At 51.1% G+C, this 27,160-nt stretch overlaps 2 protein-coding genes across 9 annotated transcripts in view; one reads left to right on the top strand and one right to left on the bottom strand.

Moving 5' to 3' along the window:
- Positions 1 to 91: 91 nt before the first annotated feature.
- CIB2 (calcium and integrin binding family member 2) lies at positions 92 to 25,760 on the top strand. 7 transcript variants are annotated; one of them, XM_005560194.4, is made up of 7 exons: positions 92 to 318; positions 7,749 to 7,783; positions 15,090 to 15,151; positions 19,173 to 19,284; positions 21,050 to 21,197; positions 24,472 to 24,667; positions 25,075 to 25,760. In XM_005560194.4, exons 4-7 carry the CDS (start codon positions 19,216 to 19,218, stop codon positions 25,094 to 25,096), a joined length of 435 nt encoding a protein of 144 aa, XP_005560251.1. In that variant the 5' UTR covers positions 92 to 318; positions 7,749 to 7,783; positions 15,090 to 15,151; positions 19,173 to 19,215; the 3' UTR covers positions 25,097 to 25,760. The 7 variants fall into 7 exon arrangements, 6 of the variants coding, with proteins under 6 accessions (XP_005560251.1, XP_005560250.1, XP_045251806.1 ...); XR_012415234.1 differs by lacking the exon at positions 15,090 to 15,151 and having other exon boundaries at positions 20,923 to 21,197; XM_005560193.4 differs by lacking the exon at positions 15,090 to 15,151.
- Positions 25,499 to 27,160, bottom strand: part of SH2D7 (SH2 domain containing 7) — a 29,317-nt gene continuing 27,655 nt past the window's right edge. For both annotated transcript variants that reach the window (XM_073996487.1, XM_005560196.5), the window contains exon 6: positions 25,499 to 26,946. In XM_073996487.1, coding sequence (XP_073852588.1) covers positions 26,896 to 26,946 — 51 coding nt within the window. In that variant the 3' untranslated portion in view covers positions 25,499 to 26,895. The remainder of the gene's footprint in view (positions 26,947 to 27,160) is intronic.

Below are 27,160 nucleotides of genomic sequence, written 5' to 3'. Positions count from 1 at the left end.
CCGGGAGCGCTGCAGCCGTGGAGCCGGGTGCCCGCCCCTCTTACCGCCGGGGGCGGAGTCGCTGCCGCTTCGGGTCCCGGTCCCCGCCTCCGAGACCCCCGCGCGCCTACTCCAGGCGAGCTGCGGGACTGGAAGGGTCCGGCCGCCGTGGGCCGCTGCCAGCCGCGGGGCTGCCGAGGGCCGCTGGCGAGGGGCGCGGGCTCAGAGTCTGGCGGCCGCCGATGGGAGGCGGAGCCCGGGCGGGCGAGCGGCGGCGCAGCGGCCACCATGGGGAACAAGCAGACCATCTTCACCGAAGAACAGCTAGACAACTACCAGGTGAGCTCGGCGCGCCCGGCCCCCAACGCTGGCCCCGCCGCCCTTCCCTTTTCTCGGTCACTGGCCGAGGCCTCCCGAGAGCCAGCTCTCCCGGGTTCAAACCCTGCCTCTGCCTTCAGCTTGCCGCGTGACCTTGGGCCGGTGACTTCCCCTCGCCGTGCCTCAGTTTCCCCACCGGTGTAATAAGAGATCTTTCCAGTTGGAAGAGCCTCTCAGGCTCGCCTCTGCCCAGCTACTCTCGCCCTAGGGCAGGACCCGAACCCCTCCCAGCCACCCATTCCAGCGCCCACCTGGCTCCGAGAGGGAGTCAGTAAACTAGGCTGGACAGAGGACCGCCCTCCCCGCTCCCTGCACCCTTAGTCCCAGGAAGGAGCCCAGGAGAGCGAGTCTCTGTAAAGCAGAAATGAGAGCTGGGGTCCTGTCTGGGCTAGGAGTGGGATGCGTCAGTCCCCACATGCAGTCTTCAGTTGGAACTGTTTTGTTTATCTGCTGGGGTTCTCTCCTTCTGACCCCAGCATGGAGATACCTGGAGCAAGAACGGAAGCCCGGTACCAGCCTTCTAGGGCCACCTCTCCCAGCTCCCTTAGGCCCTCAGCAGCCACCTCCTTAGACCTTTCTAGGTTTTCCTGGCTCCAGAGCCAGCTTTCCAGATCTGGAATCCCAATACCATCCCACCCAGGTAAAAACTTCGCTGTGGTTGCAGGATGAAGCCCAACCCCTTGGCTTACCCAGAGCCCTGGCCAATTGCTCAGCTTATCTCTGCAGCCTCAGTCTCCCCAGGTCCCTTCCCTGCCCTCTGCATGGCAGCCTTCCTAAACCCATTTGCAGTTGCTCCAGCTCACCAGGCTCATTCCTCCCTCCCTGTCTCCCTCTGCCCATGCCTTTTCCTGGGCCTGGATTCCTCTCCCCCCTCCAGATGATCTCTCTCACCCTTCAAGTCCCACATCTGATGCCTCTCCCCTGACTCCTCAGGTGGAGGGGGCAGGATTGTGTTGTGGCCTGTGTAACTGGGCAGGAGGAACACCAGCAGAGTCTCCATAGGCACTTGTTGCCTTCATCAGTGCTTACTTTGGCTGTGAAGGAAAGCAGGCATGAAGTGTGGGTCCTCTGATGTGGGTGAAGGTAAAACAAAGGCCCCTTCTCCTCCTACAAGCCCTAGTTGTCAGTAATGGATTTCTCAGCTCCCCAGGTGAGGCCCTGGGAAGGAAGAGGGGAGACACATTTATGAAGCACCTGCTGTGTACCAGGCACAGTAATTGATGCCTTCTATGCATCAACTCACTTGATCATCACAGTGAGGTGGATTATTAGCCCATTTTACAGAAGTGTAAACAGAGGCTGAGGAGCCATTCAGGGCTCACACAGGATTTCAAATCTTGACTCCCAGGCTCACTTCTTTAGTTGAGAGTGGGCTGGGCTGGGCCATGTGTGCTCTTTGTCCCCAAGGCACTCAGTCTCAGACATTCAGAGACAGACTCTCACCTCCATTGTGTGGCCCTTGTGATCGAGGCAGGTGGTGGAGTGTGTTCTAGGGAAGGGTGCTAGTGGGCAGTGGGAGGCCAGCAGGGAAGGGGGCAAAGTCCAGAAACTATGCAGCACTTGAGCAGGCCTTGGGAAGATAGGTGGAGTTTTGCCCAGTGGGGCCCAGAGGAGGCATTCCAGGTGGAGGGGACAGCTTGGATAAAGGCTTGAGAGTGGGCAGGTACAAGCAGGCAAGCCATGCTCAGAAGTGAGGAGTAGCTTCAAGGGTGTGGGGAGCCCGGGTTCCCGCTCCGACCAGCCTGGCATTGGGTTACTCATCGGAGCCAGTCCCAGTGTTAGGTTCTGATCCTTTGCCAGAACCTAGCTAGACCCTGCCAGGCAGGGTGGGAGAAATGAGTGCTGTGAAACCTGAGAGCCCCACATCTCCTTCCCTCTGGCTCTCCAGCCAGCCACGTGCCAGCCATGGCTGAGTGGGGGTGAGCCTGAGTTACAGCACCCTCTCTCCTAAGTGACCCCTAGGGTTTCTTGGGACCTCCCAGCCTGGCAGTCTAACCTTTCCTGGGCAGGGTGTACCCTCCTGGTTCCCGGTGCCACTGATTCCCAATGTTCAAGCTTCTGTCCAGACCACTCCTCTGCATTGTACAGCCATCCCCCAGACCCCTCAAACTCCAAAACAGGGGTCACAGCCTCCCCAATACCCACTGCTGCTCCTCCAGCCATTCCAACGCTCTGCTCTCCCTCAGCCCATGTTTTCAGTTAAGAACAAGGCCTGTTACTCAGCCTCTTTTGTGGCTCACCTGGAGGTCCCTTCCTCCATGCCCACAGCCAGGGCCCTGGGCTAGGCCTGCTCAGTCGCCTGCAAACTGTAGGTCTGACTGCTCCCTCCTGTGCCCCTCCTGCCCATCCCCCTCCAGCCACCTGCCCTCTTAGTTCTTTCACTCTTCCTTCATCTCTTCCTCCTTCCTTCCTCTTTCTTTCTTTCTTTTTTTTTTTTTTTTTTGAGACAGTCTCGCTTGCTCTGTCACCCAGGCTGGAGTGCAGTGGTGCGATCTCAGCTCATGGCAACCCACGCATCCCAGCTCCGCCTCCCAGGTTCAAGCAATTTTCCCTGCCTCTGCCTCCCAAGTAACTGGGATTACAGGCACCCGCCACCATGCCCGTCTAGTTTTTGTATTTTTAGTAGAGACAGGGTTTTGCCATGTTGGCCAGGTTCAAACTCCTGACCTTAGGTGATCCACCCGCCTCGGCCTCCCAGAGTGTTGGGATTACAGGCGTGAGCCACTGTGCCCGGCCTCCAGCCTCATTTCTTACTCCCTTTCCCTTTGTACCCCAAGTTTCAGGCACACTGAAGGGCTTCTGGCCAAGCCCTCCCTCACCTCTGGCCCTTGTTCTCCTGCTGCTCTCCCTTCTCCTTTGCTAACCTAGTCTGGCCCATCTATCTGTCCAGGCCAGGCCTCACCTCTTTGGGATGGGCTCCCTGACACCCTCCTCACCAATCTATTCAGCTGGGAATACTCAGGGAGCCTGACACATACACATCCCCAGTCCCTCTTGTGGCCACCGAATGGTTTATACTGGGCACCTCGCTGTTTGCACTCCATCTCCCTTCTCGTATGGCCCCTATCCAGGCATAAAAGAGATGCTTGGAGGATGCTTTCAAATGAATGAACAAATATTTGTTAAGGCATGGCTCCGGGAGAGCAAAGAACTCTGCACAAGGATTCTGAAGCCCTAGATTTAAGTCAGCTGGGTAGTTGATGCTGTGGGCCTTAGCAAGCCACTGTTCCCTTCTGGGCCTAAGTGTCTCCACCTCTAAAATGGGAACAACTACTAACCCGGCTGTGCTCATGTTACAGGGCTCTTGTGGGGATCAACTAAGATCACTGGAGACTGACCTTGAGCCGTGTGATGGTCATCTGGGCAGTGCTGAGGCCTGAGCTGGCAGAGCTGGATGGAGAGCCATTTCCATTACAGCTGGGACGGCCCATGGCTCGGCTCCTGACGGCTGGCACAGGCAGACCAGGCGTGTAGATGGGAGGCAGGCAGGCTACCTGAAACAAGTCACCCTTGAGTTGAGCTTTGGAGAAAGGAAAGGGTTTGGACAACCTGGAGAAAGAGGAGAGATGGGGAATAGGGTGAATAAGGCTCAGAGGCAGAACTCAAGCCTTAACTGGGAAGACATCTAGGCTTCTACTGTGAAAGCCCAGCCTGTCCTGTTTTCGCTGCCAAAGTTCTGAGGGTCCATCGGTCCTGGGTTAGGCCCCCTCTCTGCTTCCCTCCCTTCCACTCCTCATGACCCGGACCTGGGGACCTTTGCCTGAAGACCTGTCCCCGTGTTCCTATGTACTGTCAGGAGCCAAGCAGTGATGGGGCACTTGCTCTCCCAAAGTATAAGAAAGCGTTCCTTCAGCCATGTGGCTGTAGCTCCTAGGGCAACTGAGGATGTAGTGGTGGGCAGGGTCATTGGCGACTCCGGAGAAGGAAAAGACAGCAGAGCTACCGACTCTGGGGAGATGCCTTTGGGACCTTGGGTGGTGGATGGGGCTTTTGCACTGTTTCCTATCAGCTGGGGCCAATAGACTTCCTGTACCTTATCTCATTTGCTCTTCACACTGTCCCCTTCAGAGAGACACTATTTCTACTTCACAGATGCAGAAACTGAGGCTCAGAAAGGAGAATGACTTGCCTAAGGGTCTGAAGCTAGACTAGAATTTAACTCTGACTACCAAACCTTTTCCCCTACTACACTTCTAGGCCACCCTGAGTCCTGAGAAGCTTTTAAGAACACCTGCCATATTCACTCCCTGTGCACTGCCTCCCTGGAGTGAGTCCCAGGGAAACAAGTCAACAGAAGAAAAAGTGAAACATCAGTTGATGAGCAGGTTCATGGCAGCTTTATCAGTGATGCTAAAACCAAGAAACAGGTGTTACTAAATGTTCAGAAAGAGAAGAAAGGTTAAGACTAGGCAGGGGCTATGCCCTCACTGAGATACTCTGCAGCCACTGAAATAACGTAACTGCTGTGGAAGGCATATGTGGAAAAATCTGATCACTTATCCCACAAGCCTGTGTTAAGCACCTGCTGTGTATAAGTATAGGAATACACAGCAGATGCAGGACATGGAGTGGTTGGTGTACAGTGGTCATGGCTCTGTTTGTAGTCATAGGCAGTGGTCAAGAAGCACAGAGGATCTTTTCTTGCCTCTGCTTCCTTGCCAGTAGGGGCCCCAAGCTCTACTCCCATTAAAAAGAAAAGAAGGCCAGGTGCGGTGGCTTATGCCTGTAATCCCAGCGCTTTGGGAAGCTGAGGCGGATGGATCACCTGAGGTCAGAAGTTCGAGACCAGCCTGACCAATATGGTGAAACCCTATCTCTACTAAGAATACAAAACTTAGCCAGGTGTGGTGGCGCATGCCTGTAATCCCAGCTACTCGGAAGGCTGAGACAGGAGAATCACTTGAACCCAAGAGGCAGAGGTTACAGTGAGCTCAGATCATGCCACTGCACTCCAGCCTGGGCAACACAGCGAGACTCCGTCTCAAAAAAAAAAAAAAAAAAAAAAAGAAAAGGGAGAAAAAGGAAACACAGAGGCCTAAGTTCCATTCCCAGCCCTCCTGGGCTGTGTGTGCAACTTAGGGCAAGCTACTCAACTTTGCTGAGTCTCAAGTTACCCATCTTTAAAATAGAGAGATAATGCCTGCCCCCATTGGCTAATGATAAGGATTAAGCAAAATTGGATATTCAGAGCCCCAGGTGCCAGATGCATGGTACATCATGTACTAGCTGTGATGTGATTTTCAGCCTGGGCTGCATGTTGGAACCACCTGAGTGGCTTTGAAAACTACTGATGCCTGGGTCCACCCTTGGGGATTTCTCTATAATTTGTCTGGGGTCTGCTGAGGGGTGGAGGACACAGGTATCTTAAACAGCCCCCCAGGTGATTCTGCTCTAGAGCAGACTTCCTCACACTTCAACATGTATCACCGTCATTGGGAGGGTTTTTTAAAATGCAGATCCCTGGGCCCCACCCACAGAGTTTCTGATTAAAGAGAGCTGGAGTGGAGCCTGAGAATCTACATTTTCACCAAGTTCCCAGTGAGGCCAATGCTGCTGGTCCAGGAGCCACAGCCTGAGGACCATTGATGTAGGCAGGTGTAAGTAATTGTGACAGGGAGCAAGGTTATAGGGGAAGTGTTTGCATCTTTTGCCAGTAGAACCCTTGAATCAGGACCTGGATAGTTCCTTTCCAACATATGGGGTAGGAGAGAGGAGAGGGGAGGGAAAGGAGGACAGATTCGGGGGGAAGAGAGCAGGAGCTGGGATCTCTCCCCATTCCCAGTTCCGCTGACTGCCTCCTCCAGGCTAGGTGGGAGAGCCCTGGCCCTTCTCACTGGGCACCTTAGACTATGGAAATGTCCCTGGGGTGGAGGGAAGTCCACATTCTGGAGTTTCTGGAGTTTGCTGAGAAATCAGCCCACCCTGTCTCCAGCCTGTCTGTGCCTGAGGCCTGCTAAGTAGGGAGTTTTCTGTCTGTGCTGGGTGAGGAGTAGGGGCACTGCTTCCACAGCCTGAGCCTTTCTGGGCTCCTACAGAGGAGCCATTGTCAAAAGCAAAGCTGAGACCCCCAGCAGAACCCCCTGTGTTTCCAAGGAGGCAGCATGGATCCTTAGTCTAACCCCCAGGGAGCAGCAGCTTAGAAGGACAGACTTGTTGGGTCAAATGGGGCCTGGAAATTCCTGCCAACTCTTGCCTCTTCAGCTCTCCTGAAAACACCCAGTGGAAACCCCAGATGTTGTGTGCATCCTGCGGGCGTCCTCTCTTTGGCTCTCTCAATCCAATTGCCCTGATGTCTAGCAGCTTCAGGTCTCATTCAGAGCAAGCCTGGCTGTTTGCAGGCCTGAGTTTCAGCCATTCACTCCTCATCAGAGCCGGCTCTGGTCAGCTTATGGCCCCAGGAGGCCCTACAGGCTCTGGGCTCTGCAGACCTAGGAGGCCTTCTTCCTTCATGTTGTAACAGTGAACAAAGGTGGAGGAGCTACACAGCAGGGGAGGTGCACAAAAGCCCTTCATGGTTGGGCATTTTACAAAGTGCTGGGTCCTTTTCACCTCCATACTTTTCACCAAGGCCTGGCATAGTGGCCATTGTCACTGACTCCCAGTGGTTGATACTCACCTTGGGTAGGCCATGCTGTGGATGGAGGCGGGTCATCTAGACAGACAGGACCCCTCTGAGATGAGTTTGTCATCTGGATGGCCCTAGGAGCCAAGTGCTGCCCCCACCTGGAGTAATGCTCACCTGGGGGTCCCCAGCAGTCCCTACCCTCACCTCTACCCCGGATGCTACCCGGTACCTGCCCACCTTTCTCCCTCCCGTATCTCCCTGGCCTCTTCACTCCCTTCCCTGGGTGACCTCATCCCTTTCTGGCTTCAGATACCAGGTACATACTGATGCTTCCCCAGTCTATGTGCCTGGAACTCTCAGTCTCTGAGCCTGGGACTGCACAACCCCCCTAGCACCATGCTCAGGGCTACAGTGAGGATGGCACCCTATGCAGCTACACGAGGTGGCCCTGTGGGTCCTCATTCGGAGTTGTCTCCCAGCCACTTCCCCATCATCCCCCAGTGTATCCCACTGGCACTCAAATCAGCCACGCATACCTGTGAGCATTCATCTTCCTCCTAAATGTGCACCCTAAAGCATGCTATAGCCCCCGACCATGCACTAAGCTCCTTAGGCCTAGCCCAGGATGGACAAAGGTTTTGGGAGGCATTTTCTGTACCTACTAGAACCAACTTTCCCCAGTGGGTGAGGGTGGGGTGGGGAGGGGTAGTAGTGATTCTTCTGCCCTCAGTCCGCGGCTATCCCCTGTGAGCCCTGTGGCATCGAGGCCTCTGAGAAAGAAAGGGGCCTGGGAATCACACACTGACTATGTGTTTTCCCTCAACAGGACTGCACCTTCTTCAATAAGAAGGACATCCTCAAGTAAGTGTGGCTTCTCGTTCACCCTGTGAGACTGGGACTGGGGCCGGGGTGAGGCTGGGGCACCCTACATGGGCTGGCTGTGCTAGCTGGGGCTGAGGCGGAGCATCAGCATCTGTCAGGAACCACATTCAGGTCCCCACTCCGCCACTGGGCTGGTATGGAGTTACAGCTTCCCACTCCTCCCAGGGCCCAGATCCTCCTGCTGGGGAATGAACGTCTACTTACTACATGCTGAGCTTTCGGGTGGGTGGTTTCAGGCACATTCTTATTTAATCCTCATTGTGACCTTATAACAAGATAATCCATTTAACCCCATTTTACAGATGGAGCTTAGCAACTTGGCTAAAGTCACAGAGCCAGGGACTCAAGACCTCTAACTCCAGGTCCCTTGCTATTTCACTGCATCCTGGGTCCTGGTATAGGAGGGAGTCCCTTTCTGTTGTTAGACAGGGGTCCCTAAGGGCCCTTTGGCTCTAGCTTTGATGTTCTTCCACTCCTAGGATGTCTAAAAGTTGAGGGCATGCCCATCGCCCCTGAGCTATTCATCAGGGTGCTGCTTCTTCCCAGGACAGCCCTTCTCCTTGGTGTTGGTGGGGATGGGGGTGGATCTGGATGGCAAAGACGAAGGGGATTGGCAGCCTCAGAAACCCAGGACCAGGCGGTGAGCAGGAATCACTGAATACCAAGAAACCTGCCCCATGGGCCTCAGTAGGCCCCTCTGCCCGGGCTATCAGGTGGCACTAAAAGCCAGCAAAGTCCCAGGATCACTTCCCCTGGAGATCGACGGTCAGGCTGGGACCAGAGCCCATTGCAGCTTCCCAAGAGAGCTGTGCTGCAACTTGTCACTGCCCTAACCACTCTGCTCATTCAGTCAGTGCCTCTCGGCTTTCCTCTCTACCCAGGCTATTCCAACCTGTACCTTGCATGGGCAGGGGACACCCCACTTCCACCAACTTAGAGAGTCTGGGCAAGGGGCAAAGCCACCAGGCCTGGCATCAGTAGACCTGGGCTCTACTCCCACATCTCAGTTCTATGGCCTTGGGTAACCATTTGACCTTCCCTGAGCCTCAGTTTTCTTCTGTATAATAGGGATAGTGAAACCTACCCTCATAGCATTGCTGAGAGGCCGCAACACTGGGGTATAGTGTTGATAGGTGGGATTTGCCCTGTAGCTTGAGACATGTCAGGGGTGAGGTCCCCATTTGGACAGCACGGCTTTCAGTATTGGAATAACAAAGCTGTCACCCCTAGCATTCTTGTGGCACCTTTTACCTTTCAGAGTTCTTGGCATGGAGCCTCATTTGAGCCTCACAGGGAACTTCGGATCCCCTGCCTTTGTAGATGCCAAGCCCAGGCTGCCTGTCTTCTGAGGCCCATGGGCATTTTCATTCTGGCAACAAAAGCGCCTTGCCCTGGCCTTTGCACTGACTGTCACCACTCCCTGGAGTGTCCTCCTCTCCTCTGCCCACAGCATTGCTATGCATCCTTCCAGACCCAACTCCAGAGTCATCCCCTTTATAAGCACCCCAACATCCTGCCACCCTAGTGCTCCCCCAGCTGCTCTAACAGCCTGTTAGGGGCTCTTTGGGTTTCTGGGCCCAGGTGCCCAGCTCCCCCCCAGACTTGCTATCAGGCAGGACTAATGGGGAGCATGGCACCTGTTAGCCACCAGTGACCATATGAAGAGTGCGTGGGTGAAAGACAGGATTGGCTGAGGGAAAACATTCCAGGCTAGGGAGCAGCAGAGGTGAGACACAGGCCAGCTTTTCCCACTCCCACTCCCACTCCCACTCCCATCCTCCAGTGGTCTCACTGAGAGCAGCAAAGTTGCCCGTGTGGGGAAGAGGAGAGAGGAGCTCAAAGGCCAGTCCAGGAATCAAATCCAATATCATGGGCCTTTGGTGGTGGTTTTAGTCCATTCACATGCTGCTATAAAGAACTGCCTGAGACTGGGTAATTTATAAAGGAAAGAGTTTTAATTGATTCACAATTCTACATGGCTGGGGAGGCCTCAGAAAACTTACAATCATGGCAGAAGGGGAGGCAAACACATCTTTCCTCATATGGTGGCAGGAGAGAAAAGTGCCGGGCAAAGGGGGAAAAGCTGCTTATAAAACCATTAGATCTTGTGAGAATCACTATCATGAGAACAGCATGCCCCCATGATTCAATTATCTCCCACCAGGTCCCTCCCATGACACGTGAGGATTATGGGAACTACAATTCAAGATGAGATTTGGGTAGGGACACAGCCAAACCATATTAGGGGTATTCCTGGCCCCTTGGAAAATGAGGAGCTCCAGGCAGGTGAGAGGACTTGGGGACGGGTGTTCTGGCTCCCCACGGCCCTGGCCTGCACACCTCTGCACGCATCAGCACCCTAGGCTCTGTAACTCAACACCAGAGCAAAACCCAAGCCTGAGGCCCCGTCTGCAGCTCGGGGATGACATTGCTTGCAGGAGCTGTTTTCTCACAGGGCCCTGCGTCCAGGAGGGCTGGGTGACGGTGTTATTAAACATGAAAAGAGCTACCTGGAGTTTTGCTGCCCACCTGTCCACCCTCAGGGAAGGGTAGTAAGACAAGGCAGGATTCAGGATTGCCTGTCTGTGGAGAGACCAGGCATGGCCATGATGGCTCAATTCCAGTTTCAGCCCTTTCACTTTTCTCCAGCCTTCTCTGTAGAGAGGCCAGCATGACTGACTGCCCCTCCAGGAAAGCCCTCTCCACTGTTCACATCTCAGGTCAGGGTGACACAGCTGAGGCCTGGAGCCCAGAGAGGGCAAGGTCAGCTGCAGAGCCAGGCTGTCCAGCCCCAGGCCTTGCTCATCTTCCCTGCTCCCGAGGGCCTTTCAGGGCTGCTACTCCCCACCCCCACCGGGATGGTTTTCTTGGTAAGCTGCTCCCTGAGTACTGATCAGATGGCGAGGAGGAAACTTGAGCAGGAGGTGTTTCTTTGCATGTTGGGGCCCAGCTCTCTGGCAGCTTTGGGGCAGTGATACCGAGTCACAGATAGCCCGCCTCCAATTCTCCTTCCCTCTGCCCTGCCCGCACCCAGGTAGATCCGATTGCTCCCCAGGACACAGCTCCTCCATTCCCACACTGAGCCCGAGTGGGCAGCCACCCTGTTCAGTCACCTTGCTTTCCATAGGTAAGAGCTTAGCACTTTGACTTCCCTTGTCCCCTAATTAGGCTGTGCTCTTTAATCAGCGGGACAGTAGTCCCCTTGGTACACAGAGAGGCCCACCCAGCCAGCACCCCAAAGTGTTTGCCTACTTGTTCTTTTATTGTTTATTTTCTCAACCTTTTAAAAGCTTTGTGCAACCTGTTTTAATTACTTACTACACATATACATAATGATTATAGAAAAATTAGAAAATGAAGCCAGTCAAGAGAAGACAAAAAAAAAATTACCTGTAAGCGTATGACCCAGAAATAATGGCTGTTAACCTTTTGGTATATATTATGCCAGTGTTTTTCTTTTGTATGTGTTTATCAAAAAGTCAGATCATGGCCGGGTATGGTGGCTCACACCTGTAATCCTAGCACTTTGAGAGGCCGAGGTGGGTGGATTACATGAACTCAGGGGTTTGTGACCAGCCTGGCCAACATGGTGAGACCCCTGTCTCTAAAAAAAAAAAAAATACAAAAGTTAGCCAGGTGTGGTGGTGTGTGCTTGTAGTCCCAGCTTGGCACGTGGCGGAATAGTCAAATTCTTAGAAACAGAAAGTAGAATAGTGGTTGCCAGGGGCTGAGAGGAGGGGGAATGGGGAGTTATTGTTTGATTAGAGTTTCAGTTTTGGAAGAAGGAGAGAGTTCTGGAGGTGGACCAGTGGTGGTGATGGTCACATAATAATGTGAACATATTTAATGCCACTGCACTGTACCCATCAAGATGGTGAAGATGGTACACTTTATGGCATGTGCATTTTACCACAATTCAGAAAAACTAATAATTAAGATGGTGAATTTTATGTTTTTTAAAATTATTATTATTATTATTATTTGAGACGGACTCTCATTCTGTCACCCAGGCTGGAGTGCAGTGGCTCAATCTCAGCTCACTGCAAACCCCGCCTCCCAGGTTCATGCCATTCTCCTGCCTCAGCCTCCCGAGTGCCACACCTGGCGAATTTTTTTTTATATTTTTAGTAGAGATGGGTTTCACCATGTTAGCCAGGGTGGTCTCGATCTCCTGGCCTCGTGATCCACCTGCCTCGGCCTCCCAAAGTGCTGGGATTATAGGCGTGAGCCATGGCGCCCGGCCTATGTTATTTTATCACAATTTTTTTTTTTTTTTTTTTTTTTTTGAGACAGAGTCTGGCTCTGTCGCCCAGGCTGGAGTGCAGTGGCGCAATCTCTGCCTCCTGGGTTCAAGTGATTCTCCTGCCTCAGCCTCCTGAGTAGCTGGGATTATAGGCACGTGCCACCAGGCTGGGCTATTTTTTGTGTTTTTAGTAGAGACGGGTTTCACCATGTTGGTCAGGCTGGTCTCAAACTCCTGACCTCGTGATCTGCTTGCCTTGGCCTCCCAAAGTGCTGGGATTACAGGTGTGAGCCACTGTGCCCAGCCATTTATCACAATTTTTAAAGTTAAAAAAAGGTAAGAAAAAAGATCTTACTGTCCCCCTACTACCCAAGATAATCACTAACATTGTAGTGACCAGCCTTCCTTTTAGTCTTTCTTTTTGTAGGTATATAAATGTATACAAGCTTTTTTTTTTTTTAAATGGGGTTATACTGTACAGTCTGCTTTTTTCATTTAACATCTTGCAAACAACTTCCAATATCATTAGATATTCTGATATAATATTTTAAATGGATATTTCTTAATTCGTGTAGTTGAACATTTAGATTTCCAACTTTTCACGATTTTAATTTGTACTTCAGTGAATATTCTTGTGGTACAATTCACATAACTGCATATGTCTGGGTATTTCCAACAAATTGCCTGATCAAAGATATGGATATTTTTAAGACTTTAGCTTTCCCCCCCCACTACTGTTATATGTTTTTTGTCTTCTGACCCCAGATCATTCATTGAATAACCCAAGAGTCTGAAGTTCAGCTGCCTGTAAGGGGGGCCAACATGCACTGTAAATAAATGAAGCTGTCTAGTTGGGTGGGAACTCTTTGGAATGGATACCTGCAGAAATAGCTGCTCCTTAGCCCAAGCTGGTTATTGCCTTGGGGGAATTCAGACCATCTTGATGAAGAAACCTAGGTTTATAGTGTAAAATCTTTCAATCTGTATATGTTGGCAACAAAATTCTAAATTTATTATTTTGGCGTAATTTAATTATTTTAAAATGCTATGTGAAAACTAGGCATGAATGTGGATTGCTGGTTTGTGACTTTCAGAGGAATTAATCTTTCCCCCACTGATTTCAAATGCTGTGTCATGGACTCATTCTCATTTATGTTGGTATCTACCACTTCTAGTCTGCCTTGTAAATGCCAATGTCTATTTCATACATTGTCCTTATTATAGCTTTAAACTGTTTTAATACCTGATAGAGACAAATGTTTCCCCCGTTTCTCTTTCTTCAGGGTTCCCCTGCAAGACTCCTACATTTATTCTTCTAAACAAGCTTTTTTTTTTTCTTTTTTTTTGCCAGTAGCTTGAAGAAACACTTAACGAAACAAACTTTTGAATCAGTCTGGCTAGATCCCAAATAGATCATTTGCAGATTTTGATTAGGATTGTATTCATTTTATAGAAGAATGAACAGAGCATTGTCATCATTACAGCATTAAGTCTTTCCAATCAGGAATGTACAATAGTTATCTAACTACCTAAAATATTTTTATATCTTTTGTTAAACTTTCATGGTTTTTTTTTGATACTTCAAAATTAGTGCATTTTGCACCAATTTTATACTTAGTTGTTTTTGTTTTTTCGGTTCTTTTAAATTGTGAATTCAACTTTTTTTTTAATTAAAAAAATATATAGAAACAGTCTTACTGTGTTGCCCAGGCGGCTGGTCTCAAACTCCTGGCCTCAAGCAATCCTTTCCCCTTGGCCTCCCAAAGCACTGGAATTACAGGCATGAGCCGCTGCACTCAGCCAAATCCTATTTTTGAAAAGGCTAATTTTGATACATAATAGAAAAACTGTTGTGTACAAAGGCTTCTGAACTCTTTCTATTTCAAATAGTCTTTAAGCTAATTATTTTTGGTTTTCCAGTAAATGATAACTTGCTTCCTCTCCAATATTTAAGTGTACTATTTTACCGTTTTAACTAATTACATTCCTCCCTCAGTATCTGCAGGTGATAGGTTCTAGGACCTCCCAAGGATACCAAAAACTGCAAATGCTTAAGTCCTTGATATAACATGGCATAGTATTTGCATGTAACCTATGCACATCCTTCTGTATAATTTTTTTTTTTTTTCAGGCAGGATCTCTGTCCCCCAGGCAGGAGTGCAGTGGTGCAATCATGGCTCACTGCAGCCTCAAACTCCTGGGCTCAAGTGGCCCTCCCACCTCTGCCTTCTGAGTAGTTGGGACTATAGGCACATGCCACCAAGCCTGACTAATTTATATATATATATATATATATATATATAGTAGAGACAAGGGTCACACTGTTTTGCCCAGGCTGGTCTCAAAACTCCTGGGCTCAAGTGATTGGCTCACCTCAGCCTCCCAAAGTGCTGGGATTACAGGCATAAGCCACCATGCCCAGCTGCTCCTATATACTTTAAATCGGCACCTCCTGTACACTTTAAATCATTACATTACTTATAATACCTAATACAACATAAATGCTGTGTAAAGGGTTGCTATACTGTATTAAGGAATAATGACAAGAAAAAAAACTATAGATGTTTAGTATAGATGCAATTTTTTTTGTCAAATATTTTCCGTCTTCAGTTGACTCACGATACAGAACTCATGGACCTGGACGGCCAATAGTAGATTGACTCGTGCTCCTGGGGGGAAATGTTATGTAATAATGGTGATTATAGGCATCTCACATTGACAGGTATATCCCCAGTATATACAAAAATTAGCTGGGCGTGGTGGTGGGCACCTGTAGTCCCAGCTACTCAGGAGGTTGAGGCAGGAGAATTACTTGAACCCAGGAGACAGAGGCTGCAGTGAGCCGAGATTGAGCCACTGCACTCCAGCCTGGGTGACAGTGCAAGACTCAAAAAAAAAAAAAAAAAAAAAAGAGAGAAAGAGATACCCTTTTGTTTCTGCTCCTAAGCAGAAACTCCTTTTGTTTCTGTTTTACTAAGAATTTTAAGTTTTTTTTTTTTTTAATTGACAAAATATCATATACTTTAAAATACTTTTGACCAGGTGCAGTGGCTCATGCTTGTAATCTCAGCGCTTTGAGAGGGCGATGCGGCAGATCACTTAAGGTAAGGAGTTCGAGACCAGCCTGGCCAGCATGACGAAACCCCATCTCTACTAAAAATATAAAAAAATCAGCCGAGTATGGTCGCATGCCTCTGTAATCCCAACTACTTGGGCGGTCGAGGCACAAGAATCACTTGAACCCAAGAGGCAGAGGTTGCAGTGAGCCAAGATTGTGCCACTGCACTCCAGCCTGGGCGACAGAGTGAGACTCTGTCTCAAAAAAACAAAAATATTTTTAATTTTTATTAATAAATACTTCTTAAATTTCAAATAATTGAGAAGTAGGTGAAATAACAAGTAAAAGTTAGCCTCCTTCTTTTCACAACTCTCTACTCCCACCTCACAGGGACTATCAGTGTAAACATGTAGTATATAACTTCTCAGATATTTTTCTGTATCCACACATACAGTCATAAATGCATCTATCAAATTGGTCAAAATGTTTTTTGCTTAATATGATTTGTAGTCACAGATTTCCAAATATTGAACTATCTTTGCATTCTGGAAGAAATCCTACTTAGTTCTAACATACTATTCTTTTAAAGTCTTGGACTTGATTTACCAGTATGTTATTTTTCTTTCTTTACTTATTATTATTATTTTTTGTAGATACAGGGTCTCTGTTGCCCAGGCTGGAGATCCTTCTCCTTGAGCCTCCTGAGTAGCTAGGACTGCTGATGCATATCACCACATCCACCTAATTTTTATTATTTTTTTTTTTTGTAGAGACACGATCTCACTATGTTGCCCAGGCTGGTCTCAAGCTCCTGGCTTCATGCAGTTCTCTCACCTTGGCCTCCCAAAGCACATATAGATTACAGTCATGAGCCACTGTGCCTGGCCCCTAGTATGTTATTTTATAAGACTTTTTCATCTATATATGAAGTACCGTTGGTCCATTCTGGATGCTACATATTGTTCTTGTATCAGCGTTCTTGTTAACTTTGTAAAATAAAGTGAGGGCTTTCACATTTCTTGCCTCATACTCTGGAGCAGTTCAAGTAGCATAAGTATGGTTTCTGGTCCTGATGTTACGGTAGGACGAATATATAACTCTTCTTGAACTCAGTGTCCTTTACTGGGGGAGAGGTGACAGAGATGTGGTTCTTTGACAATGCTTAGAGTTTCTTTCACAGTGAGTTGGGTTTTCAAATTCTCCTTGGATTTTTCTTTAAAGAAAAATTCCAATGTGATTTTAGTTATTGTTTTAGAACAGATCTGTGTCCCAGCTGGCCTTTCCACCCCAGAAGATACCTCCTCAACCCCGCCAAGCACCCATTGCCTCTCTCCCTAGTCCACCCCTTCCAGGGAGTCTCTGACATGGCAGGCAGTATGCTAAAAATTGCCAGTTGAAGGCCCGTGGTTTTACGAACATCCAGGGGTGAGAACAGTAGAACAGCCCCTGCTTTACTGATAGGGAACTTATCCTCCAGTGGATTAACCCACTTACTCACACTGCTAGTGAGAGGTGTAGGCAGGGCTCCAACCTCAGCCTGACTTCATGCTCTTGCTGCAGCCATCCCACAAAACTTCGGAGGTATAGGCCAACCCCCAGAAACACTCCAATATCATACCCCGACACATGGGATAGGGTCAAGGTCAAGTGGGAAATGTAACAGTTGGAAGCACAATGGATATGTCAAAGTACCAGAGTCATGAATTATGAAAGAAGATGCATGAATTTTGAAACAAGTGGTTATTCCTTATTTGGGGACAGTGTAAAAAAAAAATTTTCCTCTACACAAGAAATAGGAGCAAAGAAAGTCCTTGAGTGCCCTCTTGTGGAGAGTCTCAGCTTGATCCCACCACCCTAGCATTTGCTGAGCCTCCTCCCACCCAAAGTACAAGTTTAGGGGTTTTCCCCTCCAGCTCTGTCTGCAAGTCTTGGCACATCCTTGTGATTTCAGGCCCTTTTATAGGGATGTGTGACTGGCAAAGTGGGCATGTGGCATTTTATCGTTTATTTGCCCTGGACAGGCTCTGAACCAGGGGATGATGTGCTTACCAGGGCTTGACTTGCAGGGAGAAGCCAAGTGGTTGGAGTCCAGAGGTCCTGGGTTCAAATCCTGTTCCTACTGTTCATTGGCTGTGTAGGATGCAGCAGACACTTGATTCTTGAGCCTCAGTTTTCACCACCTGAAAATGGGAGACTAATAGCTACCTCTCAGGGTGATGTGGGGATTAAAATGAGTAAAGCAATGCACAGAGATTAGTTCAGGACCTGGCACAGAGTAAGCACTTGCTAAACAATAGCTGGTGTTATTATCTGTTTGAGCTGGGTAAGTAGTCAGGTGCCTTGCTAAGGACAGCTAGGCAGCAGCACCACAAGAATTGGTAGAACCCAAGGGAAGGTTGGGTGTCTGTGCTGAATGGCTTGTAAAATAAAGTGAAGGCTTTCACATTTCTTGCCTCACACTCTGGAGCAGTTCAAGTAGCATAAGTATGGTTTCTTGTCCTGATGTTATGGTAGGACTAATGTATAACTCTTCTTGAACTCAGTGCTGTGCTGAATGTGCTGAAAGGTGGGCCTGGGGTGTGTCACAGGGTCAAGCCACTTAAAAGGAGACCTGGGCTGATCTGGCTTTGGGGGTGGCAGGGCCAGCCCAAGCCCGGGAGATACAAGATCATACCTAATCCATTCGCCAGCAGCCTAGGGCTTCACCTTAGGCAGGTTACCTACCTCAGCCCCCAGTCAATGCCCCTTACGCTTGTCCCACCCATGGCAGCACTTAATGGACACAATTTTTGTTTTTAAAGATAGGGTCTCACTCTGTTGCCCAGGCTGGAATACAGTGGGGCAATCGTAGCTCACTGCAGCCTCCAACTCCTGGGCTCAAGCTTAAGTGATCCTCCAGCCTCAGCCTCCCAAGTAGCTAGGACTGAGCCACAATATCCAGCTAATTTTTTTTTCATTTTTGTAGAGACAGGCTATGTTGCCTAGGCTGGTCTCAAACTCTGGGCCTCAAGTGGTCCTCCCACCTTAGCCTCCCAAAACACTGGGGTTACAGGCATAGGCCACCACACCCAGCTCACAATTTCATCTGAATACAATTTATACTTGTCTTGGGATGGGGGGCTATTCTCTGGGATGACGGGGACCTGGACAAGTGACATAGGGCAAAGAAAGACTGAATGATGGGACAGGGGGCGGGGAGGAAGGGAGCTTCCAAGTGAGACAGTGCCAGGATGCCTTACACCTTTGAGGGTCCATGCAGCTTGTTTTCCTGGAGGCTGGAACAGGAACTAGGGACCTGACCCATCAGTGAGGAGGGAGGGCCAGGCCCACCAGGGTAGCGGGCTGTGTCTCGATGGCCCCCAGCTAGAGAGGTTATGAGTGGCCCATTCACAGGGGCTTCCTGAGGGTGTGAGGACTGCTGAGAGCTCTCCCAGAGAGACCCAACCCTCAGGGCCTAAGTTGGGGTGATGGGGCCATGAAGTGGGCCCAAGCCTTGATGGATCCCCAGGAGTATCCGGAGGAAGAGTGGCTAAGAGTTTCTGCTTGGATTTACCATCTTGGGCTCAACCCATGGCCCTTGATGCTCCCTAGTTATGTGGCCTTAGACAATCACTCTTAACCTCTTCAGCCCTCAGTTTGCTGAGCAGTAAACGGGTCAGGATGCATCTGTCTGCACAGTGATGTGGAGGAGGATTAAATTAGGTGGTGTGTTCATTGCTTAGCACAGTATCCCAAGCATAGAAAACCCTTATGAGAGCCCAAAGGAGAAAAAATTAGAAGACTTGGATGCAGGGCCAAGGAGTGATGGTGGTGGTGCTGATGGGGTGGGTGTGGTGGAAATAGGGTGGCCTGGACACAATCTGGTTATCAGCACAGAGGTCTGGGCAGAATTCACCTCCCTCCCAACTTCATACCCTGTGGGCAGAGCAGAGAGCCTCCCATTGGCCCCTCACCTGGTCCTGGCTGAGGATGATCTGCAGAGGCACAGGCCTAGGCAGGGCAGCATTGGGCCGCTGGGACTTAGGGATGGCACCCCCTCCAGCACTTTTCCTCTGCTTTCCTCCAAGGCTGCATTCACGATTCTACGAGCTGGCCCCCAACCTCGTCCCAATGGACTACAGGAAGAGCCCCATCGTCCACGTGCCCATGAGCCTCATCATCCAGATGCCAGAGCTCCGGGTACGTGCAGGGCCTCTTGCTGGCGGGCAGGGGATCTGTGCCTCTGGACCAGCAGCAGAGGCCCCTAGGTCTGGGCTGAACCCAGCTCCACCCTTTGTGTCTGTGTGGTTCTGAGCAGATCACAGAACCTCTCTGTGCCTCAGTCTCCTCATCTGCACTCTGAATAAATAAGCTATGTGGGCTCTGTAAGGGTGCTGTACATCAGTGGCCACCCCACTGCAGGCCATAGGCTTGTGCTCATCTGCTTGTCCCTTTGTTAAGTGGCCCCAAGCCTGCTGTACTTGGCAGACCTGCGTCTGCTTTGTTAGATAATTTTTCTGTCTCCCCCTTGTCTGACCGTGGCTTCTCACTGAGGTCAGCATCGTGGTCATCCATAACATAATTTCTCAGACTTTAATGTACCTGTTAAAATTTAATTTTAAACCACCCGGGGATCTTGTCCAAATGCCAATTCAGGCTCAGTACACGTGGAGTGTCAGGATTCTGCGTTTCGAGCAAGCTCCCAGGTGAGACTGATGCTGCTGGTCCTCAGACCATATATATTTGAATGTTTCGTTTCATGAGTTCCTTATCCATAATATGTAAAGTGCACTCAGCGTTAAGAAGGCATTTGGGGCATAACTCCCCATTGCAGTGGTACTTCGTCAGTAGCCCCTGGCCAGGCCTGGGATGTGTGGCTTGATGGTGGGGTCAGAGTGCTATATGGCATCCACTTGGGGCCTACACTCTGGTTGTGACCTCAGTCCTGAGAGACAATGGACCCCAGGTTCAGCCCTGGACCGACACCCTGTCTGGCCCAGCAAGGGGCTCAAGAGCAGGCTCAGAGGGTTGCTGGAGCGGGTGAGATACTCTTGGGTGGGACTGAAGTGGTCTGTCTCTGAGCATCCTGCGCTGGCCTGGGCTGGGCACGGAATGGGGCTAGCCAAGTGCTAGCCCAGTTGGGATGGAAGGGCTGTAGGATAAGTGATTTGGGGATCTAGGAAGGCATCCATGTACAGCTCCCTGGGAGAGGTGGCATCCAAGGTAGTCTAAGAAAATTCACAGGAGCAGAGTGATGGCAGGCCTGGGCCTGAACTGGCTGTATGACTCTTGCTGCTTATCTGGTCCAGTTATCTGACCCTACATCTACCTTCCACGATCCTGGCCTGACACGGCCTAAGCTGAGGGCCACCAGTGCCCTGGGTTGTCATCTTTTTCTGCTGGGGACAGAACCCTACACATCCAGGTAGAGCCTCTATGTGCTCTTCTGGGTAACAGGACGAATCTGTGCTTCTGCTTTAGGTGAGGCGGTGCCTCCAGTGAGAACACATTGGCTGTGGTCAGCTTTTTTTTTTTTTTTTTTGGAGACAGGGTTTTGCTCTGTTGCCCAGGCTGGAGTGCAGTGGGACGATCATGGCTCACTGAAGCCTCAAATTCCTGGGCTCAAGTGTTTCCCCCACCTCAGTCTCCCAAACAGCCGGGACTACAGGCGTGTGCCACTGTCCCTGGCTGTGCCCATCTTAATGATGTGACATGACCCAACAGAATGCTTCCTGAGCTCTTACACGTGCTGGGCCTGGTACCAACACCTTACATACTTTAGCTCATTTAATCCCATCACAACCCAATTAAGAAGGTGTTATTATTCCCTTTTTACAGATGGGGAAACCGAGGCTCAGAGGGATTTGGTCACTCCTCCAGGGTCACACAGGCTGTCCACAGTCTGGCTCCAGGGCCCTCCTGATTATCCTGCACCCACAGTGATTGCTGTGTGTGTTTCCTTCAGGAGAATCCCTTCAAAGAAAGGATCGTGGCGGCGTTTTCCGAGGATGGTGAGGGGAACCTCACCTTCAACGACTTTGTGGACATGTTTTCCGTGCTCTGCGAGTCGGCTCCCCGAGAGCTCAAGGCAAACTATGCCTTCAAGATCTATGGTAACCAGGGCTAGAGGAGGGGGCCATGAATGTGAGGTGGGCAGCATGTGGGGCCCTCAGGCTGTCTGGTTACTGCTGGCTCCTGCCCTGGGGACACCAAGAACAGTGAAGCTGATCTGTCCTCTGAAGAGTGCCTATCCAGTGGGGTGGCCAGGGGAGACGATCAGTCCCTGAGAGACATCTGTGGGGTTCCTGAGAACAGAGGAGGGAGGGACTCGCCAACCCCAGGTCGGGTGGTTAGTGTGAGAGGGGTCCCAGGCATGACCTTTAAGCAGGGACTAGCAGAGGCTTGGACTAGAGAAGTGGGGACTGGCAGACCTGACAGAGGGCGCAACCCATGCAGACCCAGGGAAGCGCAGAGCTTGGTAAGGAGATGGGAGGAACTTGAAAGGTGGTGGGACGGGGGTATGAGTCTGAAGAGAATTTGGGGCCAGCCACAGAATTTGGACCTAGTGCTCTGGACACCAGGGCCCCTGCAAGGTTTCCAGTGGGGAAGGGCAGCTCTGTTTTCTGGAAAGATCACTTAGCAGCTTTGAGGTGTAAAATGGAGGAGCTAGAGAGGCTGCCTAGGCCATGGTGGTGAGGCCAGGCCTGCAGGGGGGCCTCCGGAGCCCCCCAACACTGCCAGAGGTAGGGCCGCCTGGGTTCACCCCACCCAGCCCTGCCCTCGGGCCTGCTGTCTCACCAGCCATCAGAGGGCAGCAGGCACTCATGAGCCAGGGACTCACGCTTCTCCCACAGCCATAGGGAGAAAACTTCATACCCACAAGCTCATCCCCTGTGCTGGCCTGACAGACCCATGGGGACTGGTGTCAAATCCTCAGACAGACCTCAGTTGAGATGGCTAAGGCCCAGGAAGGGGCTGGGACCTAACCTGGACCTGAAGAGTCAAGGTCAAACCTCCTGTCCTCAGCACCTTTGATCAGACACTGGATCCCAAGGCAGCAGGGTCTATCAGGGGCTGACATTTCACTTTCTTTTTTTCTATTTATTTATTTATTTATTTTTAATTTTTTTTGAGATGGAGTCTTACTCTGTCGCTCAGGCTGGAATGCAATGCGTGATCTTGGCTCACTGCAACCTCCACCTCCCGGGTTCAAGCGATTCTCCTGCCTCAGCCTCCCAAGTAGCTAAGATTACAGGTTCTGCCACTATACCTGGCTAATTTTTGTATTTTTAGTAGAGATGGGGTTTCACCATGTTGGTCAGGCTGGTCTCGAACTCCCGACCTCAGGTGATCTGCCTGCCTCGGCCTCCCAAAGTGCTGGGATTACAGGCCTGAGCCACCGCGCCCGGACTGATGTTTCACATTCTAGTTACGTTTCACGTTCTAGTTATGTTTATTTCAGAGGACTTTGGTTTCTGTCTGTGCACCCACGTTTTGCTTGCATATCAGAAAGAAAATACCTGCCAGTCTACCCTCCACGAACTATGCCCACATGGGTCATGTAAAATGTTTCTCAGATTCCACCCAACATCTGCCCAGTCTTGGACCCCACAGCATTGCTCCTGGGATGGGCTGCTGTCTGCCCAAGACAGGGGAGTGCAGATCGCATGGACTGGGTGGGCACAGGAACACATGGAAGAACTGTGGCTTCCTTGCTGCCCTAGGCTGGGGGTGGAGTGGGGAGAGGCAGCCAGGGCCCTCCTAGTCTGGTGCTGGGGAGGCCTGGGGCCTCATTTGCAACAAGGATCATCTTACTTCTGAGCCTCAGTTTACTCATGTTAAATGGCCACAGCAATTGAGCCAGCCAGCCAGCCAGCAAATCTTTCCAGAGATTTGCTATGTCCCATGCCAAGGGCACAGATGAATCTCCCCTGATGCCTACCCTAGAGTTGTGCCCAGGCCTCTGCAGAGATAGGGCAGAGTCACCCCCAAGTCATTGTTGGGCTCTAGGGTCCAACAATGACCAGGGATGTGACCTCAAGCAGGTACCTCTCCTTTTCACCTCTGTTGTTTTGGTTTTTTTTTTGAGACAGAGTCTTGCTCTGTCACCCAGGCTGGAGTGCAGTGGCGCTATCTTGGCTCACTGCAAGCTCTGCCTCCGAGGTTCATGCCATTCTCCTGCCTCAGCCTCCTGAGTAGCTGGGATTACAAGCGTCTGCCGCCAGGCCCGGCTTTTTTTTTTTTTTTTTTTTTTTTTTTCTGTATTTTTAGCAGAGACGGGGTTTCACCGTGTATGCCAGGACGGTCTCGATCTCTTGGCCTCATGATCCACCCGCCTCAGCTTCCCAAAGTGCTGGGATTACAGGCGTGAGCCACCGCACCTGGCCACCTCTCTGTTTCTTCATGTGTATAGTGGGGATTCAATTGTGCCTGCCTCATAGTCTTGTTTTGAAAATTAAATGAGAAAGAGCATGTAATGCTCACATGATGGGTCTTTGCCACTAACATTAATGTCAGAGTTTGCCAATGGGCACGAGAAGCTCATCTGCAGGGGAGAGGACCCTTGTTGCTAGAAAGCCCTGCCACTGGGAGGTGATGTGTGAGCCAAAATTTGAAGGATGACCAGGAGTTTGCTGGGAAGGGACCCCAGGCAGAAGAAACAGCACATGTGCAGATCTGGTAGTTGGGCTGAAAATGTAAGGAGAGAGAATTTGCTTTGATGCAGCCACGCATGGCTTGGTCCTCTGAACCATTTTGCTATCCTTTGGGGCAGTAATAGTGCCTTTTTCTGGGTAGAATCAAACCATGTTCCCTGTTCTGTGTGCACTAATGCCAGGCATAGGCCCCTCTCTAAGGGCCTTTTGATTTTGAGTCTCCTGACCCATTGTGTCTCCTGGCCACACACCACTGAAGCAACATGGTGCGGTTTAGAAAACTTGGGTCTTAGAGTCACATAGGCCCCAATCAGAATCCCTGCTCCATCTCCGAGTGGCTCTCCCACCTTGATTAAATCACATGGCCTTTTTGGGCCTTAGTTTCCTTAGCTCTAGAAGTCTAAAGGGAACACAGGGTCCACTGTGGGCTAAGGCCAGGAAGGGCTATCTGGCCTAAGCCTGAAGTTCTCAGGAAACCTCAGATTTGGACTTTTGACTTGTTTCAGGATGTGGTTTAGTCATTGTGGGGTTGTTGTGGGTGGTGGATGTGGGTGTCTAAGCTATGCCTGGTGGGTGAGCCCTCTTGGGGGCTGGGATCCAGTGTCCCGAGAGTGTGCATGGAGATGCTCTGGGGACATCAGAAGCTGGTGGAGGTAGTGGGACCAGCTGGGAGTGTAGGGGTTCCTGGGTGCACGCAACCCGGACTTGAACATGTCCAACCCCCACCCCACAGACTTCAACACTGACAACTTCATCTGCAAGGAAGACCTGGAGCTGACGCTGGCCCGGCTCACTAAGTCAGAGCTGGATGAGGAGGAGGTGGTGCTTGTGTGCGACAAGGTCATTGAGGAGGCTGACCTGGATGGTGATGGCAAACTGGGCTTTGCTGACTTCGAGGACATGATTGCCAAGGCCCCTGACTTCCTCAGGTGCTGCCACTACAGGGGCTGGGCTTGGGCAGGGCAGGGCAGGCTGGGATGTTGGGGCTAAGCCCCTGTCACTCGCTGTTTGTGAGCAGTGGTGTGTGACCAGGAAGCAGGAGGTCACGTTCAAGGCACCCTTGCCCTAGACGTGTGACTGGCCTTTGTCCCCTGCAAGGGGGATGGTGGAAGACCTGGGGGCCCCTTCAGTGATAACTGGGGACAGAACTCCCTGGGCACCGCTGTCCCTCCAAGCCTGCCTTCCCTCAGTATTGATTACTTGCATCCACTATGCAGGGTTCCCTATTGAGGTGCTGTCCAGCGTGGGCCTGGGGCCTGCTGTGCTTTTCCCTGAGGAGCCTTTACCTGCCCAACCCAGGGCCTCTCACCTTCTCTTGCCCTTTCTCTCTTTCCAGCACTTTCCACATCCGGATCTGAGGACACTGCCGAGGCTGCAGGGGCCTGGAAGTCCACCGTCCTGCCCTGCGGTCACATGGGTGTGGCCTCCAAGCTCCCCAGGAAAGCAGTGGCAGCCTCTGGTGTTCACACCACGAATATTTCCTGTGGTCCTTTCAGCAAAAAACAGCCTTAACCAGGAAGGGGGCGTGTGAGGGTTAGGACCCTTCCCACAGCCCCTCTGTGGCCCAGCCCGAGAACCCATGGCCCCTCTCCAGGCCCTCTGCACCCCGCCCCATGCCCCAGTCCTCTCCCACTCCAGAAATGCTCCCCACCCCTCAAAGGGAAAGGCAGATAACCCAACAGGAGGTGGTGGGGTCTGACGTGTCCAAGTGCTGGCAGACACCCTGGTCACCCAGGACAGAATGGAAAAAAAAAAAAAAAGAGGTCAGGGTTTTAATGAGCTATGCAATCTTTTTCCAAAACCCAAGGTTGGGCTGCTCCTCACTCCTGCCTGTTCCTCTTCTCCTGGCCTCCTTCACAATGTGAAGCTGTGGGCACAGTGGGCCGAAGGGCTCTTGCCCCTGTCTCTGCCTCTGGGTCATGAGTACTACCCTGCCTGCCCTCCCCAACACCATGGAATCCTCACTGGTATGTGCTGTCCACAGATGTGTGAACTCCTGGTAGTAAAACACTTTTGCATCCCTGTGCTCTCCATGTCTGCTAATGTTAGGAAATGTTTGAGGATACCTTTGCTTCTGATCCTTGAAATCCCACCATTGGCGTCTCACCTCTCAGCATCAGGCAGTGCCTCCTGCTTTAGGCACTAGCTTTGATTTCAGTGCGTGTGCCGTCGGGAAGAAGACACATCCATGCCCCAAACCTTCTGTAAATTCCCTGACAGTATCTCTGGTTAACATTCAGGAGTGCTAACCACTCAGGCACAGGGACAGTTGCTTCAGTCTCAATCCTTACAACCCCCAAGGAGGGAGGGACTCTTACAGGCCTATATTTCAGGAAAAGCTGCAGAGCCAAGTGGTCACTAGGGTAGATTTCCCACAAATGCGACCTGAGCCAGCTCTGCCCAGGGTCAGGGCAGGGAGGAGGGGTACCTCTGGTGTTGTCGCTGGAGATGATCAGTCCTGTTTTCTGCATCCCGGGCTTGGGGTAGTGGGGAGCGGGGCAGCAAGCCAGCTGTCCACCCTTATAGAGAATGGGAAATGTGGATAGGAAGGGAAGTGACACACAAACAGGAAGTTTCCTGAGGGACAGAGCTCCAGGAAGAGCCAGCCTGACCTGAGGGCATAGCTGGAGTGAAGAGGCCTGAAGCAGAGGATGTGGCTTCTGGCCCTCCCCTCCTTTTTGCTGATGGGGCCACAAGGAGGGGAATTGGTTTTCTCAATAGCAATTGCATGATGTCACTTGGCCAGTTAGAAAGGTGTCTGTCCTAGCGCACAGCCTGTCACACATTCGGTAAGTGCTCAGTAGTGGGAGGCAGGTTCAGTCAGTCTGCCTGGGCCTCAGAATGCTCATCTGGGAAATGGGGGTGCTGACCCTTGCCTTTGGCCAGTGTCACTCCTCTCCAGCCTTGATTCCCTCCTATGCATGGATGGGAGGCACAAGGAAAGCAGGACGTAGCCAGGAGCTGCAGGTGGTTGGAAGGTCCTCTTCCACCTGCTCTCAGGCAGGCACCTTGGCTGTCTCGAAGCCTAGTTCTGTAGTAGGCTGGATGAGTCTGAAGATCCAAAGGGTGCCTTCAAGTGAGCTGAGGGCTTTGCAATAACCCCTGGCATGGCCTGGGTACCAGGAAACCCACTGGTGGGCTGCCAGATGCCAGGCCCTCAGAATTTGTGCTTCCTGTCCGTGAAGAAGAGCCTCCGAAGCTTGTCAGGCTGCAAGGAAGGAGGAGATACTGGGGCCTGGGGTCACTGGACAGGGAGGGAAAGACCCAGGCTCCGAGGACCCCTCATTGACCTTGGGTTGGGGGCCCAAGCCCAGGACATGAGGCCAGGTTAGAATTCTGGTGGTTGATTCTACAAGCCTCTCCCGGTGCCTGAAATCCCACCTTTAGCTCTCCAATTTTGGATGCAGGGTTCACCCTCTTCT

The sequence above is a fragment of the Macaca fascicularis genome, chromosome 7 (genome assembly GCF_037993035.2).
Source record: "Macaca fascicularis isolate 582-1 chromosome 7, T2T-MFA8v1.1".
Classification (NCBI taxonomy): Eukaryota; Metazoa; Chordata; class Mammalia; order Primates; family Cercopithecidae; genus Macaca; species Macaca fascicularis.
Note: the sequence above shows the minus strand (reverse complement) of the source record. Positions and strands in the feature narration are given on the sequence as shown.

What these genes read in the sequence shown, in the direction of transcription:
- CIB2 (XM_005560193.4), top strand. Translation starts at nt 268, where the DNA reads ATGGGGAACAAGCAGACCATCTTCACCGAAGAACAGCTAGACAACTAC. An exon ending in AACAGCTAGACAACTACCAG is followed by an intron (nt 319 to 7,748) that starts GTGAGCTCGGCG and finishes TTCCCTCAACAG; the next exon opens with GACTGCACCTTCTTCAATAA. An exon ending in TCCAGATGCCAGAGCTCCGG is followed by an intron (nt 19,285 to 21,049) that starts GTACGTGCAGGG and finishes TGTTTCCTTCAG; the next exon opens with GAGAATCCCTTCAAAGAAAG.